Source organism: Limulus polyphemus, unplaced genomic scaffold (genome assembly GCF_000517525.1).
Source record: "Limulus polyphemus unplaced genomic scaffold, Limulus_polyphemus-2.1.2 Scaffold1114, whole genome shotgun sequence".
NCBI lineage: Eukaryota > Metazoa > Arthropoda > Merostomata > Xiphosura > Limulidae > Limulus > Limulus polyphemus.
This window is the reverse complement of record NW_013666724.1, coordinates 289984-309642: the sequence shown is the minus strand read 5'-3', so window position 1 is coordinate 309642 and position 19659 is coordinate 289984. Positions and strand designations below refer to the sequence as shown.

Genomic DNA, 19659 nt, shown 5'->3' with positions numbered 1-19659 from the left:
ATAACTTTTCTAATGCAGATCTCTTACAAACATAACCTGGCTCTAATGTTACCATAACTTTTCTAATGCAGATCTCTTACAAACATAACCTGGCTCTAATGTTACCATAACTTTTCTAATGCAGATCTCTTACAAGACTTATACCGCTAGAAACCGAGTTTCGATACTCATGGTAGGCAAAGTACAGATAGTTTTTTGTGTAGCTTTGTGCTTAATAACAAACAACAACAACCTTGAGGCCTAGTCTCTTGGACAGCGACCTAGAAAATACGTGGTGTGTGGTTGAAATGTTAACATGGATTGATTTTACTAATATAATTGTACTGGCACTGCTCATAATGAAGTGTTTGAGTGCTTCTTGTATTACTGTAGTATACCATGTATATAATAATATGTCACCATATTGAATTAATCTTATCTGTTTCTAAAACGAAAAGTTAAGATTATATTTCAGACTCGATTCTTTATTGCAAATAAACCGGATTTTTTTATCTTTAGTTGTATTACTTCAGTTATATGTGTTTCGCTGGTTCACCAGCGAAATTAAGAAGGGAGTAAGTACTTTATCATATTGTCAAATGAAACTCAAGTATTTGTGGTATTTTATAATAGAAGGAGTTCTAGGAGTAAAAAAACGAGAGAATTTATTCACTGGTGGTTTATGTCTCAATTTAGATGTTTACCGACTGAGTGTTTAATAATCTGCTTAGCTGGGAATATCCTGGAATATATAACCAAACATTTTTCAGTTACATTGTTCATTACTTCAGTTAAAGTTTATATACGAGAAGCCAAGATTTCCAGATCAGGTTTATAGCTGGTTCTTTGAAACAAAAAGTTGAAAAACTTCTCAAGGTTTATATCTAATCAGAATCTTGAAACACGATCTACTTTATTAAATATTCCAGATTTTTTACTTTGAACCCGCTTGAACAGAAGTTAGGAGTCTTGCCACCTTTGGCCCAATTACACGAACAAAGTAAGGCTTTAGAATTGCTTATAATCAATGCACGTAATCGTTCACCATTCATTTTTTTTTCTCTCTAAACATCACACAAACAACGCAATGGATATAAAACATTTTAATTTGTTTCAAATCAGTATTTTTTAATATTGCTCTCCAGTGGCACAGCGGTATGTCTGCGGAATTATACTGCCAGAAATCGGGTTTCGATACCTGTGGTGGGCAGAGCATAGATAGGCCTTCGTGTAGCTTTTGTGCTTAATAACAAACAACAACAACTTTTAATATTACTTTAAAGCACAATCAGTGCCGGCCTCAGATTACAAGCTCCCCCCAAAAGACATGTTTTCAAATTAAGGCTCCGATTAGTCTCCTAAGTGCTATTTTATTGGATTAAGTTAAGCATCATATATTTTGTTCCATTTTGCGAGCGATGCAAAAATAATTAATGTATTTTAAATAAAAATGTTAATTTTAATTCGTAGAGTGCCTTACTACTCAAGAGTAAGGCTTTACGAGTTTTCTTGAAGTGAAATGCTGATTGGCATCTTTGTAAGAGACTGTGGATCCCATTTCGATAGATACTGCACTCCGTTATGACACCATAATATAAACAAATACAATGTTTTTAATTCATTTGTTTGGAAGAGTGCAAGGCCCCCCGAAAAGTATCTTGTTTTACTTGTACTTCAGGCCGGCTTCGAACCAGATATTGATGTTCGAAGTATATTGAACTTTACATTGATGGTTATATAATCTTGGAAGTTAGCAGAAAGATATTTTCACAGTATAATGTCAAAACAATTAAATTTGGAAATAATTAAAACTTCATCAAAATATACATGCATAGCGCTGTGAATCTATATTAGATTAAACGTCTTACTTCCACACACATTAATTGTTTTATGGCCAATGTTTAAGACTATACTGCACAATGTTTTTAACACCCAAATTAACGGTTTTGACCAATATAAGGTGCCAGTTTGCATGTAATTTGTTTGCACGAAGTAAATATATATACTATATAGACCTTCGGACGCTTGTTAAAATTATCATGTTTTCTAACCAAAGGTGCTGATTGACCTTATGGTAGAGCTCTGGATTTCGGTCTTGGCGAGCCAGATTCGAATCCGTGCAATAACACAAAATATTCCTCGCACTTTAAGCTGTGAGTGCGTTATAAGAGTGACAGTTAATCCCTTATTATGGATGGTAGAGTGTTATTGACTGGTAAGTAGATCAAAATCATGAACGGCGACAGATAACTTCAATAGCTTTGCCACACAAAAACATAATACAGCATTCCCCTTTTTACCCCAAACCTTTAGCATAACGATAAAAGCTCATCTTTATAGTATTTGTAACTTGTAAGTGGAATAGACTATTGTAATATTTTATGCTTTGGGGGTATATTCCCCCTCCAAAGGATTGCTACCCAATTCAAAATGTTTTTGTGGTAGTTCATTTATAGTGTTACAACAATCACTTTTGTTTCTTTCAAGTTACTTAATACAGCGCATGTGCATGCCTTTCGTATCTATTGGAGGAGGAAGGAGAGGATGGTTAGAATTCCTGAAAGATATTTTGTTTATGTGCCAAACACATATTAAAACATGTTAGTATCTCACCGAAATTTCTACTTAGCTGTAGAGTTATAGAAATCATTCCTTTTAGATAGTACCTGATTGAATGTTAGTTCACTGGTAAGCCTGGGGGCTTATAACACTACAATTCGAAGCTCAATCCATGCGGTAGGCACAGAACAGATAGCCAGTAAATAAATAAATTGGCTAATGTGTTTCGTGTAAGCACTTAAACTGGAAATTAACATTTTGTACATTCAAATATAAAAGTATCTGCTCGTACTCAGCTGTTTATGGTATTTAACGTTTTCTGCATGGTTTTCTAATGAAGTATTAGCATTTTTTGGTTTAAAATAGTCGCATGCAATGGCTTTTGTTAACACTTTATAATTGGAAGCCCGAAGTTGTACTGCTACTCTCAGGTTTGGTAGGCCGGATTCTTTACAGTCTGTGACTTGTCGGCGATAAATTTCAACAATAAACAAACAGCAACACAGTCCACTTGTTTTAAAATAGCATATTAAAACAAGTCAAACGTATATATAAATGTTCGTTACACTCTTGGTTATCACAGTAGTATTCAGAGCTTGTACGTAAATGATAACCAATGACTGAAATAGTTGATATAGTATTGTTGTAGAGATTTATTTAAATTAGTAATATAATTTAACAATGAATAATACTCTACATGTAGATAGTACAGTACTTTACTATAATAAAACATACATATTTATGTTAATTTAAGTGTAGCTTTCCGTTCAGTGTGACAACAGAATGATGATTTGTTGGCTTTTCATTGGATGTTTGTGGATTCAACGTGAACAGTGACGCAATTGTTTAAGCTATATTTCATGCAAAATTGCTTTCAGATTTAATCATAATAGCACCTATTTTCTACAAATTTTCTGGGGGACATGCCCCTAGATCCCCGTACCATTAACATGCTTTGGTTGTATGCTGCTTGTCATTCGCACAATATGTGTTGGCTTTTGATCTCACAAATTAGAACCTCCCTTTTAAACATGCTGCGTACAGGACTGAACTGACTCGAAAATAAGAGTTGATTTGGAGGTAAATTGGATTTTATTCGGTGTGAAACTTAAAAAAATAGAAAACAAACATATACCAACGGCCGCTCGTTAACTGTCGCCTGTCCCGGGAGTGTTCGTTTAGTACAGTACACTATTTAGGAAATTTAGCGTGACTGTCACAGTACTTGGTTATAAGGAGGTTTCTCGTGCAATTTTAGGGTTGTCAGACGGCTTAATGAAGTGTTTGTGAATACATCGTTGTAATCTGTCCATTTCTCTATGTAATTCAGTGTTTTTGTCGCTCGCTACATATAGGCTTTTATCTGGAGGAGTCTCCAGCGGTTTGAAGCATGTTGACACTTCCCATCAACCACGACTGTTTCACGTGAAGGGCAAACGAAGACTTGTTGTACGACAGGTAAGACACTTCGTGGTTGGATAATTTTACAGTACACTCAGAATATAGTAGATATCTTTTCAAAATACGTAAACATAAATTACAAACTAGAAAAAAATTGCTGTATGTTGTGAATATAAGTGCAGAGTGAGAACACCGATATTTTAAGTAAAAGTGTGGACCTCCTTATTTGAAAACTCTAGATCGAAAACAAGTATAACTAGAGGGGCACTCAGTAGAGCGTATACTTCCGCCAAGCAACGTTAATCATATTTAGCTCTCAAAACATACGAAAATGTCTCCATATGTCCGTCTTTAATAACGGTCACAAACCATTTTTGGCATGACAATGAGGAATAATATATTACATACGTCCACCAAATTTCATCAAATCAGATAATATTTGACTGAGTTATAGAGCAAACATAGTGTGAAAAATTGATCCCATGTTAACAGATAGAGATTCTTTTTGGATTTCCGTGACTTTTACCTTTGACCTTGACCCTCCAAAAACTAATCACTTCTAAGTTGAGTCGTAGTCTAAATGTATATCAACTTTCGTACAAATCCATTCAGACGTTTTTGAGATATCTTGCTGACAAACACACACACAGTGGTGAAAACATAACCTTTGTGCACCTTCGGTAGCGGAGGTAATAAGTTGAATATCTTATATGTCCAATTAAATATATTTCATTTAGATATATTACCATTTTAAAATTTCCCTAACTTAATGCATTCTATTTCGTATCACTCGCTGAAAAAAAGTTTTAAATGAACTCTTTGTAACTGCAGACAGGAAGTTTGAAATTAATGTATAATAATCAAAGTAGTTTTAAAAAAGTTGAATATATATATATACAAGATAAGGCAAAGGTTACTATGGAGTTGGTACTAAGGAAAATATTACTAGGACAATTGAAACCAACTTAATTATTGCTTGTTTCAGAGTAATAGTTAGAGATGAAACTATTTTCTAAATGAAACAACTCTATAGTCACTTTTCCTCACCTTGTATACACACACACACATATATATATATATAATATGTATATGCGAAAATATTAATAAAAATCTTTCTATAGTAATGGGATTTTTTTGTTTGTTTGGATCCTGAAATCCACTTGTAGACACACTACGGGATTACATTCATTTTACCCAACTTTCTGTTTCGTTTTTTTTTTCTGTCTCTCTCTCTTCAGATAAATGATATAACATGGAATAATATGAACGATGGGGACGTCTTCATATTGGAAGCTGGGAAACTAATATTCGTATGGAGTGGCAGGTATGCCAACAACATGGAAAAGATTCAGGTGAGATAACAGTTATTAAACCCAAATTGGGTTAGTAAAAAATGTTAGGTAACTTGTATTGGAAACCTTTCGTGGATTTTTTATGTACATATTACGTTGCAGACGATATTTTTAACTGGTGCTTAACAGGTCGATGAAATATCGTTTACACCACATTATCATGTTACCTAAGTTACTGACATTATGCTCAGTTTCAATCTAAGAATAAATGTAACTTGTTTGCCCCCCAGTGGCACAGCGGTATGTCTGCGGACTTACAACGCTAGAAACCGGGTTTCGATACCCGTGGTGGGCAGAGCACAGATAGCCCTTGTGTAGCTTTGTGCATAATTAAAAAACAAAAACAAACGTAACTTGTTTATTTACATTCCATATAAATACATTAATGTAAACAAGATAATCCTCTCTTTGCTTCTGGTTTGAGAGTTCCAGGTTCTTGCTTTTTTAACTAAACAATTGTTTACTCCAATTGTTTCGCGTATTGCTTAGGTTAACGATTGTTTCTGGAGTCGTTAACTGATTATGCATAATATTATTATATTTTGATTTGCTAGGGATCAGGATATATATATTGTTCAATGTCAGTTATTGCATTTATCTAAAGTGTTGCTAGGGGCACGAATTACTCGAGAACTTATATTTGTTTGCTCCAGATTGTCATGTTTATTTCGTGTGTTGCTAGGGTGCACGGTTAGCTCAAGAGTTGAAAGCAGAACGTGGGGACGGATCTATTGTTACTGTAGATGATGGGAAGGAAAAAGGCCTCACGGCTGTTGAGAAAGAGGTAAAATTTTGTTGGTTCTTTGCGATATGTGATTGTTTATGATTTCAGAACTGTAAACAACATTTAATATACAACATTTAATTCATCTAATCAAAACTTAATTATATAATTATTAGTTATCAAATTGAAGATTTGTTAAAGCGTTTTTTATATGTTTGAACAAATGAATAGTTAGATGTACGATCATTGTATATTTACTTAACTATACATGGACTACACAATCAGTTTCAATGCTGTTTTGTTGAAAGAAACGGTTGAGCAAATATTTTGTTACAGGCTTAATGTAGAAAAAATCTAAATATCATAAACAGAACAAAATCACATTAAAACCTTCGCTACCAGTATTTCAAAAGCATGATTAATTCCATCTTCCTCTTTTTTGTGAAGTCGAGTTATAGTGGTTAGGATGTCAAGCTTCAGGTCAGAAGGTTCAAGGTTCGAGACGCGATGCTGTTGATAAAAACAACAACAACCACAATAAATATTCTGCATTTTAAACTGTGGCCACATTATAAAAAAGGATACTAAATCCAATTATTCTGTCCCAGGAGGCGGATAAAACTCTTGTGACGCTGTATGTTGCTGATTGACTGTTCTCCTGGTCATTATTTCTAAATTAGGACGGTTATATCTGAGCCCTAGACCATGTTAGCCGTTGTGCGCATAAGGTACCGTTCTGGTTAAAAAATATACTCAGTGATAAGTGACGTATGATGGAAGGGAGAGGGGGGGATTGTTAAAGCCCGGTATATACCCCCTCCCTCGGCTACGTCTACGCTTTTGTCCTAAGCATACTGTGGTTATTCCCAGCCTGGTGTTGACTCGCAATCTGAGGTTCGCAGGTTCGAATCCCCGTCCCTCCAAGCATGCTCGCCCTTTCAGCCATAGGGTCATTATAATGTGCCGGTCAATTCCACTATTTATTGATAAAAGAGTAGCCTAAGAGTTGGCGGTAGGTGGTGGCGACTAGCTGCTTTCCCTCTAGTCTTTCACTACTAAATTAGGGACGGCTAGACCAGATAGGCCTCGTGTAGCTTTGTGCGAAATTCAAAACAAATCAAACCAACCTGGTTACATAAGAGTTATACAAAAGTATTTCACTAGTGATTACTGTTTTATCACCACTAATGTCATGACTGACGAGTGGTTTATCGAGGTCATGGGAATCCAACTGATAAGTGAATGGTATTCAGCTACTCACTAGGCTTTTATTTTTTTACATGAAAGTTTAATACCAAATGTACCAACCGTACAGTACCAGTTGTACAGTAACTTTTGTACAACCTGTATGTATATCTATTTATATATATGTATTCTATGTTCTAACTGCTCTAGGTGTTCAACAAGTGGCTACCAATAAAAGAGAAGAAGCTGAAAAGTTACAAAGATGTAGTTGCTGATGACGTCATTGAAAGAAAGCTTAGAAAAGAACTGAAACTCTACAGGTGTGTACAGTAGTACAGGGTGGGACGAAAATATTTGGCAGTTTCTTTTATCGATAGCCTAGTCAACAAGCATAATTGAATGTTCTGGTCTAGTGAGATTATCCATATGATTTTTAATGTTGACTGGAATGCACGAAGCGTGTGTATTGAGCGTGGCATTTCTAGTCATGACCTAGTTATCACGTCCTTGTAATTTAAAAAGTAACTAAACACAAGTTATGTTATGATTAACGATTTTATTCATCGCATACTTATATATAAAACTGTGTTACGAACGAATTTTTTTTATATTAATTGATAAAGTTACAGCCTTAAAGGATAAATAATTATAAAAGAAAAATTATTTACACGTTTGATAAACCAAACGTTGAGAAATTCTTAATTACACATCGAATTTCAGTCGACTTAAATAATAAATAAAAATGATTTCTTGGACAATATTAGATATTTCTATGACAAAAGAAATATAAATTTTCTCTAGCGGGGATTAACAGATCAGGATTAAACTACCCTTAGCAATCTAGAGGGGATTAACATATCAGGATTAAACTACCCTTAGCAATCTAGAGGGGGATTAACATATAAGGATTAAACTACCCTTAGCAATCTAGAGGGGATTAACATATCAGGATTAAACTATCCTTAGCAATATAGAGGGGATTAACATATCAGGATTAAACTACCCTTAGCAATCTAGAGGGATTAACATATCAGGATTAAACTACCCTTAGCAATCTAGAGGGGATTAGTATATCTAGGAAGGCCTATCATAATCCTCAACACCCTCTTTTGCAAAAGCCAGATAGGTCGTAACACACCAAAGTGCGCGTCCCAAACACCTAAATAATAACTCATTTGACTATAGTAGCTGGCATAATAGATTTGACTACTACAGACTACTCTGGCTAGCTTTTAAGAAATCATCTAAGATTGTTCTCAATAATAATTCCTAGAATCTTTATTGAATCAACCCTGGATGGAGTAATGTCATTAAAACTGAAATCACTTCCCTAGATATAATCTTATGTTGTGACTTGCAAATGTTTAAAACCAGGCTGGTGTCAAGAAGCCAGGTAGCAATAGTAAACAACATTGCCTATTTATCACGTGTGTTTTAAGAATATCATAAATATTACCACGTAGACCATAATAAAAACACTTATAAAGTGAAACTGTATGATTATCGCTTGTCAAATGCCATGGCAACACCTAGGGCACAAACTAAAACAATTTTTTGGCCTCATAAGCCTTGTAGTAATTGCCAATAGATATTTTTCGGTAGATTTGTGATTACTGAAACCAAGTTACTAATTACTTGAGACCTTATTTTTCTGGAGAAATATAATTCTATTGTGAAGCATACGCTCGACAATACGAGCGAATGTAGACGAGATGGGAATAGGCCGACAATTTTCCACACGATCAAGATCACCATCCTTGTGCAATATGGGTACAATCTTAGCAATTTGAAGAACCTTAAGAAATCTACCAGTAATACATATTTCAGTAACAAGTACACTTAAGGGTTCAATACTTGGATCACTAGCAGATTTAATCACTGATGGTAGAACATCATCCCATCCGGCAGAAGAAGAAGAGTCACAGTTACAGGTGTAAGATAAAGAGACTGAGTTATAGGTGTATCCTGACATTTAATGTTTTTAGTGGGAGTAACACCCTGTCTATAAAAATAATCATTAAAAATACTAGTAATACCAGTAGGACTCGTGTTGATACAAATACGTGTAATCTTGGTATTACTTTCTTTAGTCCTACCCAGTTGTTTTTAATGGACCGCCATATGCAACGAAAATCCTCATCCTGAAAACATTTGTCAAAATACCTAGCTTTGTGATTGGCAACTTAACGTCGAACAAGCACCAGATATTTATTACCTGTATGTTTAAAGTGACGACAGAGTTTTTGCTTACGTTTAATCATACGTAATAAAGTCTCAGTCATCCAAGGTGGGTATCTGGCATTATTCAACTTAACAACTTTAGGAAATGGAAACACGAATTATACAGTTTACGACATTAGGTTTTTCCATCTGTAATATGGCTTCAAGTAACGTCATTTAAGACAAGATTAAAATTCTTCAGTGCATCAGCATTATTGAGTCTTTTTTGTATTGTTATAAACGTTAGTGGAATTAATGTCACAGCGAGAGATAAAGATAACGCACAACGATCTGAAATGTTACAACAACTTACACCAGGAACTACATCACAACAATTTGTAAAAATATTATCGAGTATCGATACAGCGGCCCCTACTATCCTAGTAGGTTGGTGAATACAAGAATTTGCATTAATGACAGACATCTAATTCTTTAATTCAAGCACAAAACTTCGACCAGTAAAAGTGTGGGTACACTAAACAAAATCGCATTAAAATCACCCAAAAATAGTACCGAATTATGTGAATTCATATTATTAACGAGTGAACCCAGTGTATCTGTAAAATCACTCCATTTATTAATTTGCAAATTCTTCAATACTAAAACTACATAATTCAATATGATCGGTCACAATAACAGAATTGAAATTATATTCATACTTTAGATCAAAACATGTATATATAACAATTTATACCATTATGCCCAGAGGGTCTACCAAAGAAACTACATTTTAACTTGGTAAAGGGGTAGGAGGCTTTTTTGACAATATCATGATTCAAGAAATATCAATATATTAGGTTTAAATTCACAATAAAAAGTTGATTTATGACATCATCAATCTTATATCTAATACTTCTAACGTTTAAACGTTAAGTTTGCTGTTCATTGTTAATCTTATTAATAGGTTCCTCTTTAAACTGGTTTAGATTAAGTCTGGGGTGAAAAACAAATCTGACAATTAAACCCTCAGGCGAAAAAAATTTCGTTGCTATTTCCGAAGACCAGTCACGATCAACACAAAATGAAATTGATCTAGTCATCCTGAAATTAATCTAGTCGTCCTGAAGATGACCTAGTCATCATTTCTGAAGTTAGCTGTTCACACTTCTGTTTTCAAAAATGACTCAATATCTGTCTCCGTAGTACCTAGTGCACATAGACCAATAATAATTTCTTGTTTCCATCATAAGCTGATTTCAATAAACCATCTCGAGTGACAATAGTTGAATTAGTTCGCTTCCGTGGTTATTTTCTCATACGTTGGACCAAAACAAATTATTCCACTGGGTCATCTTGAACTTATCGTCAGAAATTGATCTCAAAGGGTGGCACTATTTCCAAAATTTTCTTTATTATTCCTTTTTAGTTCACTATTAAATCTGTTAAATGAATTAACCGTGAGGCTTAGTTTTAACTGTAGAAGCATAAGTTTTAGAGTTGTTAGTTTTCGTGGAATTAACTTCCAAATCACGCCTATTTTTCGGCACTAAAATTACAACATTATGGCAATGAAGAGCCAATAGTTCCTTTATACATTCTATTATTTCATTGCTACATAACTCAAGCTCATTCTTCAAACTGATGTGTTCTTTCATTACAAATTTACGTTCTATTCTACTGTCAAATCCTTCCAGAAAAACTAGATAACTACTGTCATCATCAATTTACGTATGCATATTGTTAATTAACCTTCACCTTGCACTTCAGCTCGAGAATCCAGTTTTTACACTTATCTTTACACTTAGAACATTTCCTCTGTTTATTCAATTCACACGTAACATTAAATTCTTCGTACGCTATACTTACACATTTATTGTGATACTTTAATCAGCATATGAACAAGAAATAACAGTATTTTCGGTCTTGCCCGCTGCAACATTAGGAGAGCAAATTTCGCACACGTCACTACTGGTTGCCAATATGTTTTATTTGAAAAAAACATAATACAATAGTAGATACGGGATTCTGGACAGAGGTGGGGTCCAATGTTAAGACCTGAATATAAGCTTATTGATATAAAGGCTTAAATGTAATGATACATGTAATTCCTTAATACTATATAATTTAATAAAATAAATATATCATTAATGTTTTAAAAACGATATTAATAATAAAGATAAGGGATATTCCTTTCCAGTTTTTATTAATGGTATAGAATAATTATTACTTATTTCATAACTTCACAAATTGAATAACAAAGTTTCCATTCTCGTCAATTTTTTTTGGCTTTGATAAAAGGGGGCTTTTACTCTCTGTACCTCACTGTATTCTAGTTTGAATGAATAGTGTGGTTCATAAAATTTATATGTAATTGTGTTTTGTTTTCTTAGAGTGTACGGTGGTTTGTTTGAATTACTCAGAAAATACATGTAATGCTTTCGGCATAATTGAAATCAATTCTTTGACAGATGCTGTGATGAGGGTGGTACCTTAAAGGTTACAGAGGTCAAAGGTGGGCCTCTTGATCAGTCTGATTTAACCTCGCAGGTAGGATCACCTGTTTAGTCACATTTATATTTTTAGATTAATTATCAATTATTATTACAGTCAGACAGGGAATGTAAGAGGTAATAATTTTGTTCTCTTAGTGAAATGTAGTAAAAAAGTGTTATTTCAGTATAATACGCAAATGCTTAAAATCTACAGAAAATTATGTAGTGATTTACAATGGTCAGGATTTTTTTTCACAACTTCTGTCAAAATAAAGATAAAAAAACATGTCCAGCAATATATATATTTCTTTTCAAATGTGACGAAACGAAGTGTGTAAAGCACTGCAACGGTTTGTCGATGACGTCATTCCCAATGATCTATAAAACACATCGTTGTCGTTGTTTTAACCCTAAAGTTTGTTCGTTACTTTGTACAGGATTCCTACATAATAGATAACGGGGAAGCAGGCATTTGGGTGTGGGTAGGGAAACGAGCCAATACAAAAGAGAGAACGGAAGCTATGAGAAATGCCCAGGTGAGAATCCTTTTGACACATTTTTTATGACTTGGAATGTAGTATCTTTTTTAAGTGTGACTTTTGATCCTTAGAAACTAAAGTAGAAAGAAACGAGCATTACTTATTTTAAAGTTACTCAGAAATGATACTGGTTGTTAAATTTAGTTTGTATATCGAATTTAAGTTTGCTAGCGAGATGGAAATATAAAGTTATTATTAATATGAGTACAAAATGATGTGCAGTAGGTAGATCAAGAAGTAATGTATTAATTTGCGCTTGACCATGTGTATGTGGAACACATTTACAAGACGTTAATGTTATTATTTTTCAACTGAATTGAAAAAAAATATATATTGAAAAAAAAACTTGTCATACATATTATGATTCACAAGGTTTACTCGAATGTGATTCATGTTTGCTGAATAAACTTACGCTAGCTATAATTAATAAGTACATTGATAATAATACATTAATAATTAGTAAATATACAAGATTTTAAGTACACGATATCAAAATTAACTATACAATAATTCATTTTTTTAAATATTCGCAAGGTTTAATTTTCAACTTCAAGTCCCCCGGTTGGATAGCGGTAAGTACAGACTAAAACGCTAAAATCTGGGATTCGATTTTCTGCAGTGTACACAGTAGATAGCCCAATGTGGCTTTGCTGTAAAAGAGACAATTAGATTTCACGCTCCTTTTATGGTAATGTTCGACAATATATATCGTTCTTTAGCAACAGCAATGGTGTTTATATTGAATGCTCAATATTCATGTCGATTTCTTAGAAAAATTTGTTTTTTTATATTGTTTATTTACAAAGTAGTGTTTCAGCTAAGCCTTACGCTACGTTTATGGATTAGGCGTAATGCTTAAATTAGACTACAAATAAGCCTACTATTATTAACGTTATAGTCAGTATTTAAAAAGTTTTAAGTGGTGAAGAAATATTGATTATTATATATTCTTTTAGTATTTTAACACATGTATTACCTACTTGGCACTAAAACATAAATAAACCTTTATTACTACCAAATATCTCTTATCCTTTGAACAGCCGAAAGAGTTGAAAATCTGTGTAGGAATGTCCACGTTTTTTTTTCGTTTTTTTCTGACCTAGAATACAGTGAAAAGACTCGAGTGCTATTTAATTTTTTTTCAGAGTGCACACGTACATTTGTTCACGATAACATTTCATTTTTCTGCTTAGTTTTTACTAAAAATGTGGTGATCAAAGAATGACTTCAAGACTGATGAAATAAGTGAAGAGTAGGTTGGAGGCACAGACAAATTGGTTTTGGTTAAATTCTATAATTTTCTTTAATCATTCAACAATTCATTCTTGACGGGCTTTTATACTAGTAAATATATAATTTAGGTAAAGATAATATATTTACTGTGATAATGATAACATGCACTTTATAATATTTTGTAACTAATTATAGTACTTAGATTTATGAAATAAGTACCCCCCCCTCCCCTCCCCAGGTTATACCACAATGGAAGATTGGTTGTTTGGCGTTTTATAGCGCTAAGCAACGGGACTGAAAGATACAATTAAACCCAGTATAGATATCTTTCATATGAATAAGGAAACTTTTTTTTAAGTAATATAACTTTACTGCAACATTTTTTTTTCTCTTTTTGTTTATTTTAATTTGTCTTTCCAGTTAAATCTATAATAAATTGTTATTTCAAGATACTTTAGTATATTTTGATTTTTTAAAAAATAGTTTGGATTATTTTTAATTATTTGTTTTGATTCTTTTGAAGAAAATATCGTAGACTGTTTTCTTAACATTGAAACATAACACATTTCATTAAACCACTTCTTAATATATATCAAATCATTATTTAATTGTTTGATAACGTCCCTATCAGCTTTTAATTATCTATTAATACTGAAGTATCTGAGAAACTAGTTATTTCTCCAATAAAATTAATTCTACAGTAATAACATAAATTAAATAAAAAGTAGCAATGGACCAAAAACTAATCCATGGGGTACTCCAGTAGTAATATCGGACCCACTTGAAAAAAAAAAAAAAAATGTAGACGTTATAATAAAATAGACTTGTATCGATATAATTTGAAGCCACTATAAAAGAAGCTCAAAGTCATATCTATACAATTTTAAAGAATGATACATCACACCAGGAAGCTAACATTTCTCTTAATCAAGGGGTGAAAATTCAGCATTGTAGCATTCTGGGCACCATGGCTTAGTTTATTAATCAAGTAAATATAGTCATTGGTTCGAATCCTGCCAATATCATTAGGGAATAAAAACTGATAAAATTCATAAACAAAATTTCAAGTCCATATTGCAAAAATATTGCACCTGCTATGGATTAGAGCACCATCTATTGTCAAATGCTGTTCGTCTATCAACGTAGGGGTTTATCAAGAAGAAAACTTATCGAAACTACACCCAAGTAACCAGAGTTATCGAAGGTGGAGAACCACCAGAATTCCAGTGTTTATTCAGAACTTGGAGAGATCCTCACCACACTGTTGGCCTTGGTAAAACTCACAACGTTGGAAAGATTGGTAAATATATATAAAAGAATTAGACAGTGTATTTACATGTTGAATAGTTTCCTATGGACAATTCCTGCCTTTTGTCTGGTTTTAAAGACGTTTCGGACTTTGTGCGGAATCCTGCATGACGTTCGAATGCAGATGTTCATAGGTAACTAAATATTAATTTTAAAGGATTTTAAAACAGTTACGATAAATAAGAATTTTAAAACAACAATAATAAATTATATCAGGACAAGGAGGTATAGTTTATTTAAGAAAAACAATTATAATATATTTATGATTCTGAACAAGTGCAAGTTGTGTAAAGGTGTTTTAAAGAACCAGAAAATCCTTATGATAATTGTCGTATCTCAGATTATTTATCATTTAGTAAAATGTATAGTCCAAGTGTTATTTTTCTTACTTTTGATAAACTCATTTGCTGATTACTTGTTTATAGCCAAGACAGTTCAGACAAAGTTTGATGCCTCTACGCTGCACTCAAACATCCGTCTGGCAGCGGAGGTACAAATGGTGGATGACGGTAAAGGAACTAAAGAGGTATTTGTTCACCAGGCCGTTAGAGATTTAAACTTGCAACAGTAAAGATAGCTTAAATTCGTCACAGTTATAAGCTAAACACAGGCATGCACAGAAACAGTTGTTTAGAGAACGTAAAGAGGATTAGGTACTTGGAAATCACGTGACTGCTAATTAAAAACAACAACAACAAATACAAGTCTTTCTTTTAAACAGGGTGGTACAAAAGAAACAGTGTATGTGTAATATGATGCATGTATATTCTTATGTAGTGTGTGTGTATATACTTGATCCGGGTGTAGCCAATTGATTAACGTGCCCGATCTGTGAATCCGAACATTCGGATTCCGAAGCTCTTCCACAAAAACGCACTCTGCACTATGGGAAAGTGGATGCCCTATAGATTGACAGTCAAATGCCATTCTTGGAGAGTTGCTTTCCTTCTAGTCTATCGGTTCAAAATTAAAGATATCAATGCGCTGTTGGTTAAATGTATATACTATAGGGAAGACAGCTAGTCAACACTACCCACTGCCAATCTTTGTCCACAAATAACAAGACTGATCGTCTCATTATAAACCTCTCGCGGCTGAAAGAGCGACTGTGTTCGGTGACGGGATTCTATCCCCCCCCCCCAACCAGCAGATTGGTAATATAGAAACTAACTAACTAACTGGGCTGGTAATGTAGTGTTTCGCACTATTAGTGCGAGTGTTTTTCTTTGTTTCTACATCAACAACAACCTCCCCCCCCCCTCTTGCTCATTGTGTAGCTTTGTGCTTAATAATAAACAACAATAGCACTAGGAAGACGCACGTGTAGTTTATGGGGAAACGCCATTGTTGTGAAGCTTAGCGTTAACATTATCATTTGTAAAGAACTGTCCAGTCTTCATTTAAAACTGGATTCCGGATTTCGTGGTTTCATAATATTTATACAAAATTGGACAACTCTATAATCATTGCTAAGCCTATTTCATCGAAATGTATAAAGAGATTGCTACTATTATGATAAGCAAAAAATTACTTTCTGTGGCGAGTTATAAACACTAGGTTTTTGAATTTGATATTAAATATGATGATACCCATGATATTTATTGTAAGGATAATATCAACATTCAGAATATTTAAGTGAACCCTATAAAAAGATTCGGAATAAAATATACTTTATAAAATTGTTTTGAAATGTATGTGAAAGTTACTGTTATAATGTATAGTATAGAGATTGAGATTTTGATATGAATATGTATCGCTGGTTTTTGATATACAGGTTTTTCGAGTTCAGAGCTTCGACCTTGTACAAGTTGATCAGAAGGAAATAGGAAAGTTCTACAGTGGAGACTGCTATATTGTTGTGTACGCTTATAGCGATGTAGAAAAAGACAATTTTATGATCTACTATTGGCTGGTAAGTTGCCCAAATCGTATGAGATTCAATAGATATTACTAGGGCTTCATAAAGAACGCTTTACCGATAATAATAATAATAATATTTTTTCTCTAAGAGTAGAATGACAATTTATGAAATATTCTGGACCAAAAAAGTACTCGAGTCATGCGATTTTGTAAAGATCAACCTGTATATAAGCTAGTGAAACTTTCAAATACAGTTTTGGAAGAGAACAACAATGGCATAACCGCAGCCGGTTTTTTATAACAATTGATGTGAAATACCATTGTTATGAAGTTTAGTGTTAACTTTATCATTTGTACAGAACTGTCCAGTCAAAACTCGCTGTAACATTTTAACTGCAACAGGTTGCTTGATCAAACATGTCTGTCAGGGTAAGTCAGGAAAGTGGCTACCAATTATATCAATATGCAGAAATACTGTATAGTATCGATGGTGGCGTCCTCTATTGATATAGGAAAATTAAGCTCGATAATGTGAAACTGTCTCATTATAGAGGTTTAAATCTGAGACTTGTCAGAAAGTTTGAATCTTATTGTCAGCGAGATTTTTAAGTTAAAATACACTTGCAAAATATTTTTTGAGTAAGGAATATCTTGAGTATTTGCGAAAGTTTTCAAATGTAGGAAATAAACGTTCGTAGCCTTTCTGTAGGGAGCCAAGTCTACCTTAGATGAACAAGGAACGGCTGCTTTAAAAACAGTTGAGCTGGACGAGAAGTTGGACGGAAGAGCTGTCCAGGTAAGTTATCAATCTCGTCGTTCAGAGTGTTGTTGGTGATTCGTCGTCGAGGTAGGTATTTTTGTTTAAAACCAGGGGTGTTCAGAAACTTGGATTTCTCTTCGCCCGCTCTAGGCTGATTTCTCGCTTATTTTTGAACTTCCTGAAATTGTTTTAGTGGTTTCTGGGAGTGAATATTGGTGATTACTTTTTATTATTTCATAATATACTGTCTGATGTATCTGATATGACAACCGACCCCCCCTCATGTCGCTCTCCGGGGCCCTGAAGGGATGCGTGTTGTAAATGGCGCCATTGTACTTGTATGCTAATTATACACGTACCTTAGGTTTATAAGTAATGTTATGTGTACTTCTTGATGGATTCTCTTGAAGATGGTGTAATTATTTACATCGAAACATGTTGAGTTTTATGTTTCTTTTGATTTGTATATTTTTTAATTTTTAACTTTACAAATAAATGTTTGTGCAAGTATAAAACGTTGATCTTCGTTCTATTATTTTATTTAAAAATATCCTCAACTTTAAAACTTTATCCACTTCGTCTCTGTCTGTTAACCAATAAAGTGGTAAATTAATTTAAATAACGCGTTTTTTTTTGTTACAATACACAATTAAGAAACGCTCATAAAAGTGTGTTGAAATATAGTTCAAAACTCCCTAGATGGCGAGGCGTTTACAAACATCTGATGTTACTCGCCATCCTCCCCTTCCCAGTGGCATAGCGGTAAGTTTGCGGACTTATAACGCTAGAAATCGGGTTTCGAGACCTGTAGTGAGCATAACACAGATAGCCCCTTGCGTAGCTTTGCGCTTAACTACAAATAAACAAATTGATGTGGATAGATCAAATAAGAAAAGTTGGATTGTCGATTGTTTTTAACAAATATATTCACGGAAACGTTTGTCCTCCAACTCAAACGTTTGTCCTTGAATATTTGGTTTATAGAAAACTATTAGTAAACACTTCTCCCCCCCCCCCCCGGTGGTTCAACGGTATACGAACTTACGAGCCTAAAGTCTGAGGTTTGACTCCTCCCGGTAAATAGAGCACAGATAACCTATTGTGTAGCTTTGCATTAAAACAACAATAACAATTCCTTGACGCTGTCTTCTACCACAGTCTACTTGTTGTGTTACTTTCCCTTTGATCTACCACAGTAGAGGTATCCTGTATTCTGTCATTCCTATAAACAACCGATAAACCTGAGATAATATTACACGTTGTCAATTGGAAAGCCCAGGTAAGTCAATTTCTGTGTTTACAAATAATTACATAAAGTAGACACACGTACGCAAAATCTCTAAACAGTGTAGTGAATCTTCATATTGTGACTTTAACTTGGAGCATAACAATAACTAGCATGCAGAGAAAATACATGCTTGAATTACACACACGCGCGCGTGGATTAGCGATATGGAGCCCGTATTTAGTGCGCCTCCCACCCCCTCCCGCCGGTTTCTACTCCATGATAGTTATGTCACCAGGGATTAGTAGGGCTTTAACACGACACTGTTTTCAGCACGGGGCATACAATATGTAATCAATAATGTAGTGTTATACATTTCAGACAAACAAAATGTAACCAGCTATATACTTTTACTAGTTTGGGATGTAGGTAACAGCTAACTAATGTTCATGTGTAAATATCAGATTTCACTAAAATAGTATCGTTCGCACAGCACATCAACTGTATGTGCACGATTCTCTTCTGTAAATTATATACAACTTTTGATGTAACACGTATTGCAAGATGGTACAAACTTGTTTATTCCTGTGCTATTACACCAAGAAGACCCGTTAATCTTACTGGACAATCAAACGTGATACAGATTCCGAAGAAATATGAATTTCTCTGTTAAACCATAGCAGCTAATTGTACTGGTTTCTTCAGGCCATTTCTTTTTCAGGCCGAGTAACCTTAATTGTGAATTTTCTTCTCATTTAAATTGGTTATTTCAGTGAAGAAAAGAAAGAATCCATGAATAATGAGGAGGCCTAATCTATTATTTCATTATATTAGTTTACTAGACTACCCGTGACCCGATGGGTCACCCACTATTCAGAGGTT

General features: G+C 33.9%; 1 protein-coding gene across 1 annotated transcript in view; it reads left to right on the top strand.

Annotated features, from left to right (window-relative positions):
* Positions 1-19659, top strand: part of LOC106462188 (villin-1-like) — a 42681-nt gene that overhangs the window by 12135 nt on the left and 10887 nt on the right. Inside the window, exons 6-15 of the mRNA XM_022389380.1 lie at positions 3894-3996; positions 5178-5291; positions 5974-6075; positions 7411-7520; positions 11829-11907; positions 12290-12388; positions 14771-14924; positions 15358-15458; positions 16707-16844; positions 17502-17588. Of these exons, the coding sequence (XP_022245088.1) occupies positions 3894-3996; positions 5178-5291; positions 5974-6075; positions 7411-7520; positions 11829-11907; positions 12290-12388; positions 14771-14924; positions 15358-15458; positions 16707-16844; positions 17502-17588 (1087 nt within the window). The remainder of the gene's footprint in view (positions 1-3893; positions 3997-5177; positions 5292-5973; positions 6076-7410; positions 7521-11828; positions 11908-12289; positions 12389-14770; positions 14925-15357; positions 15459-16706; positions 16845-17501; positions 17589-19659) is intronic.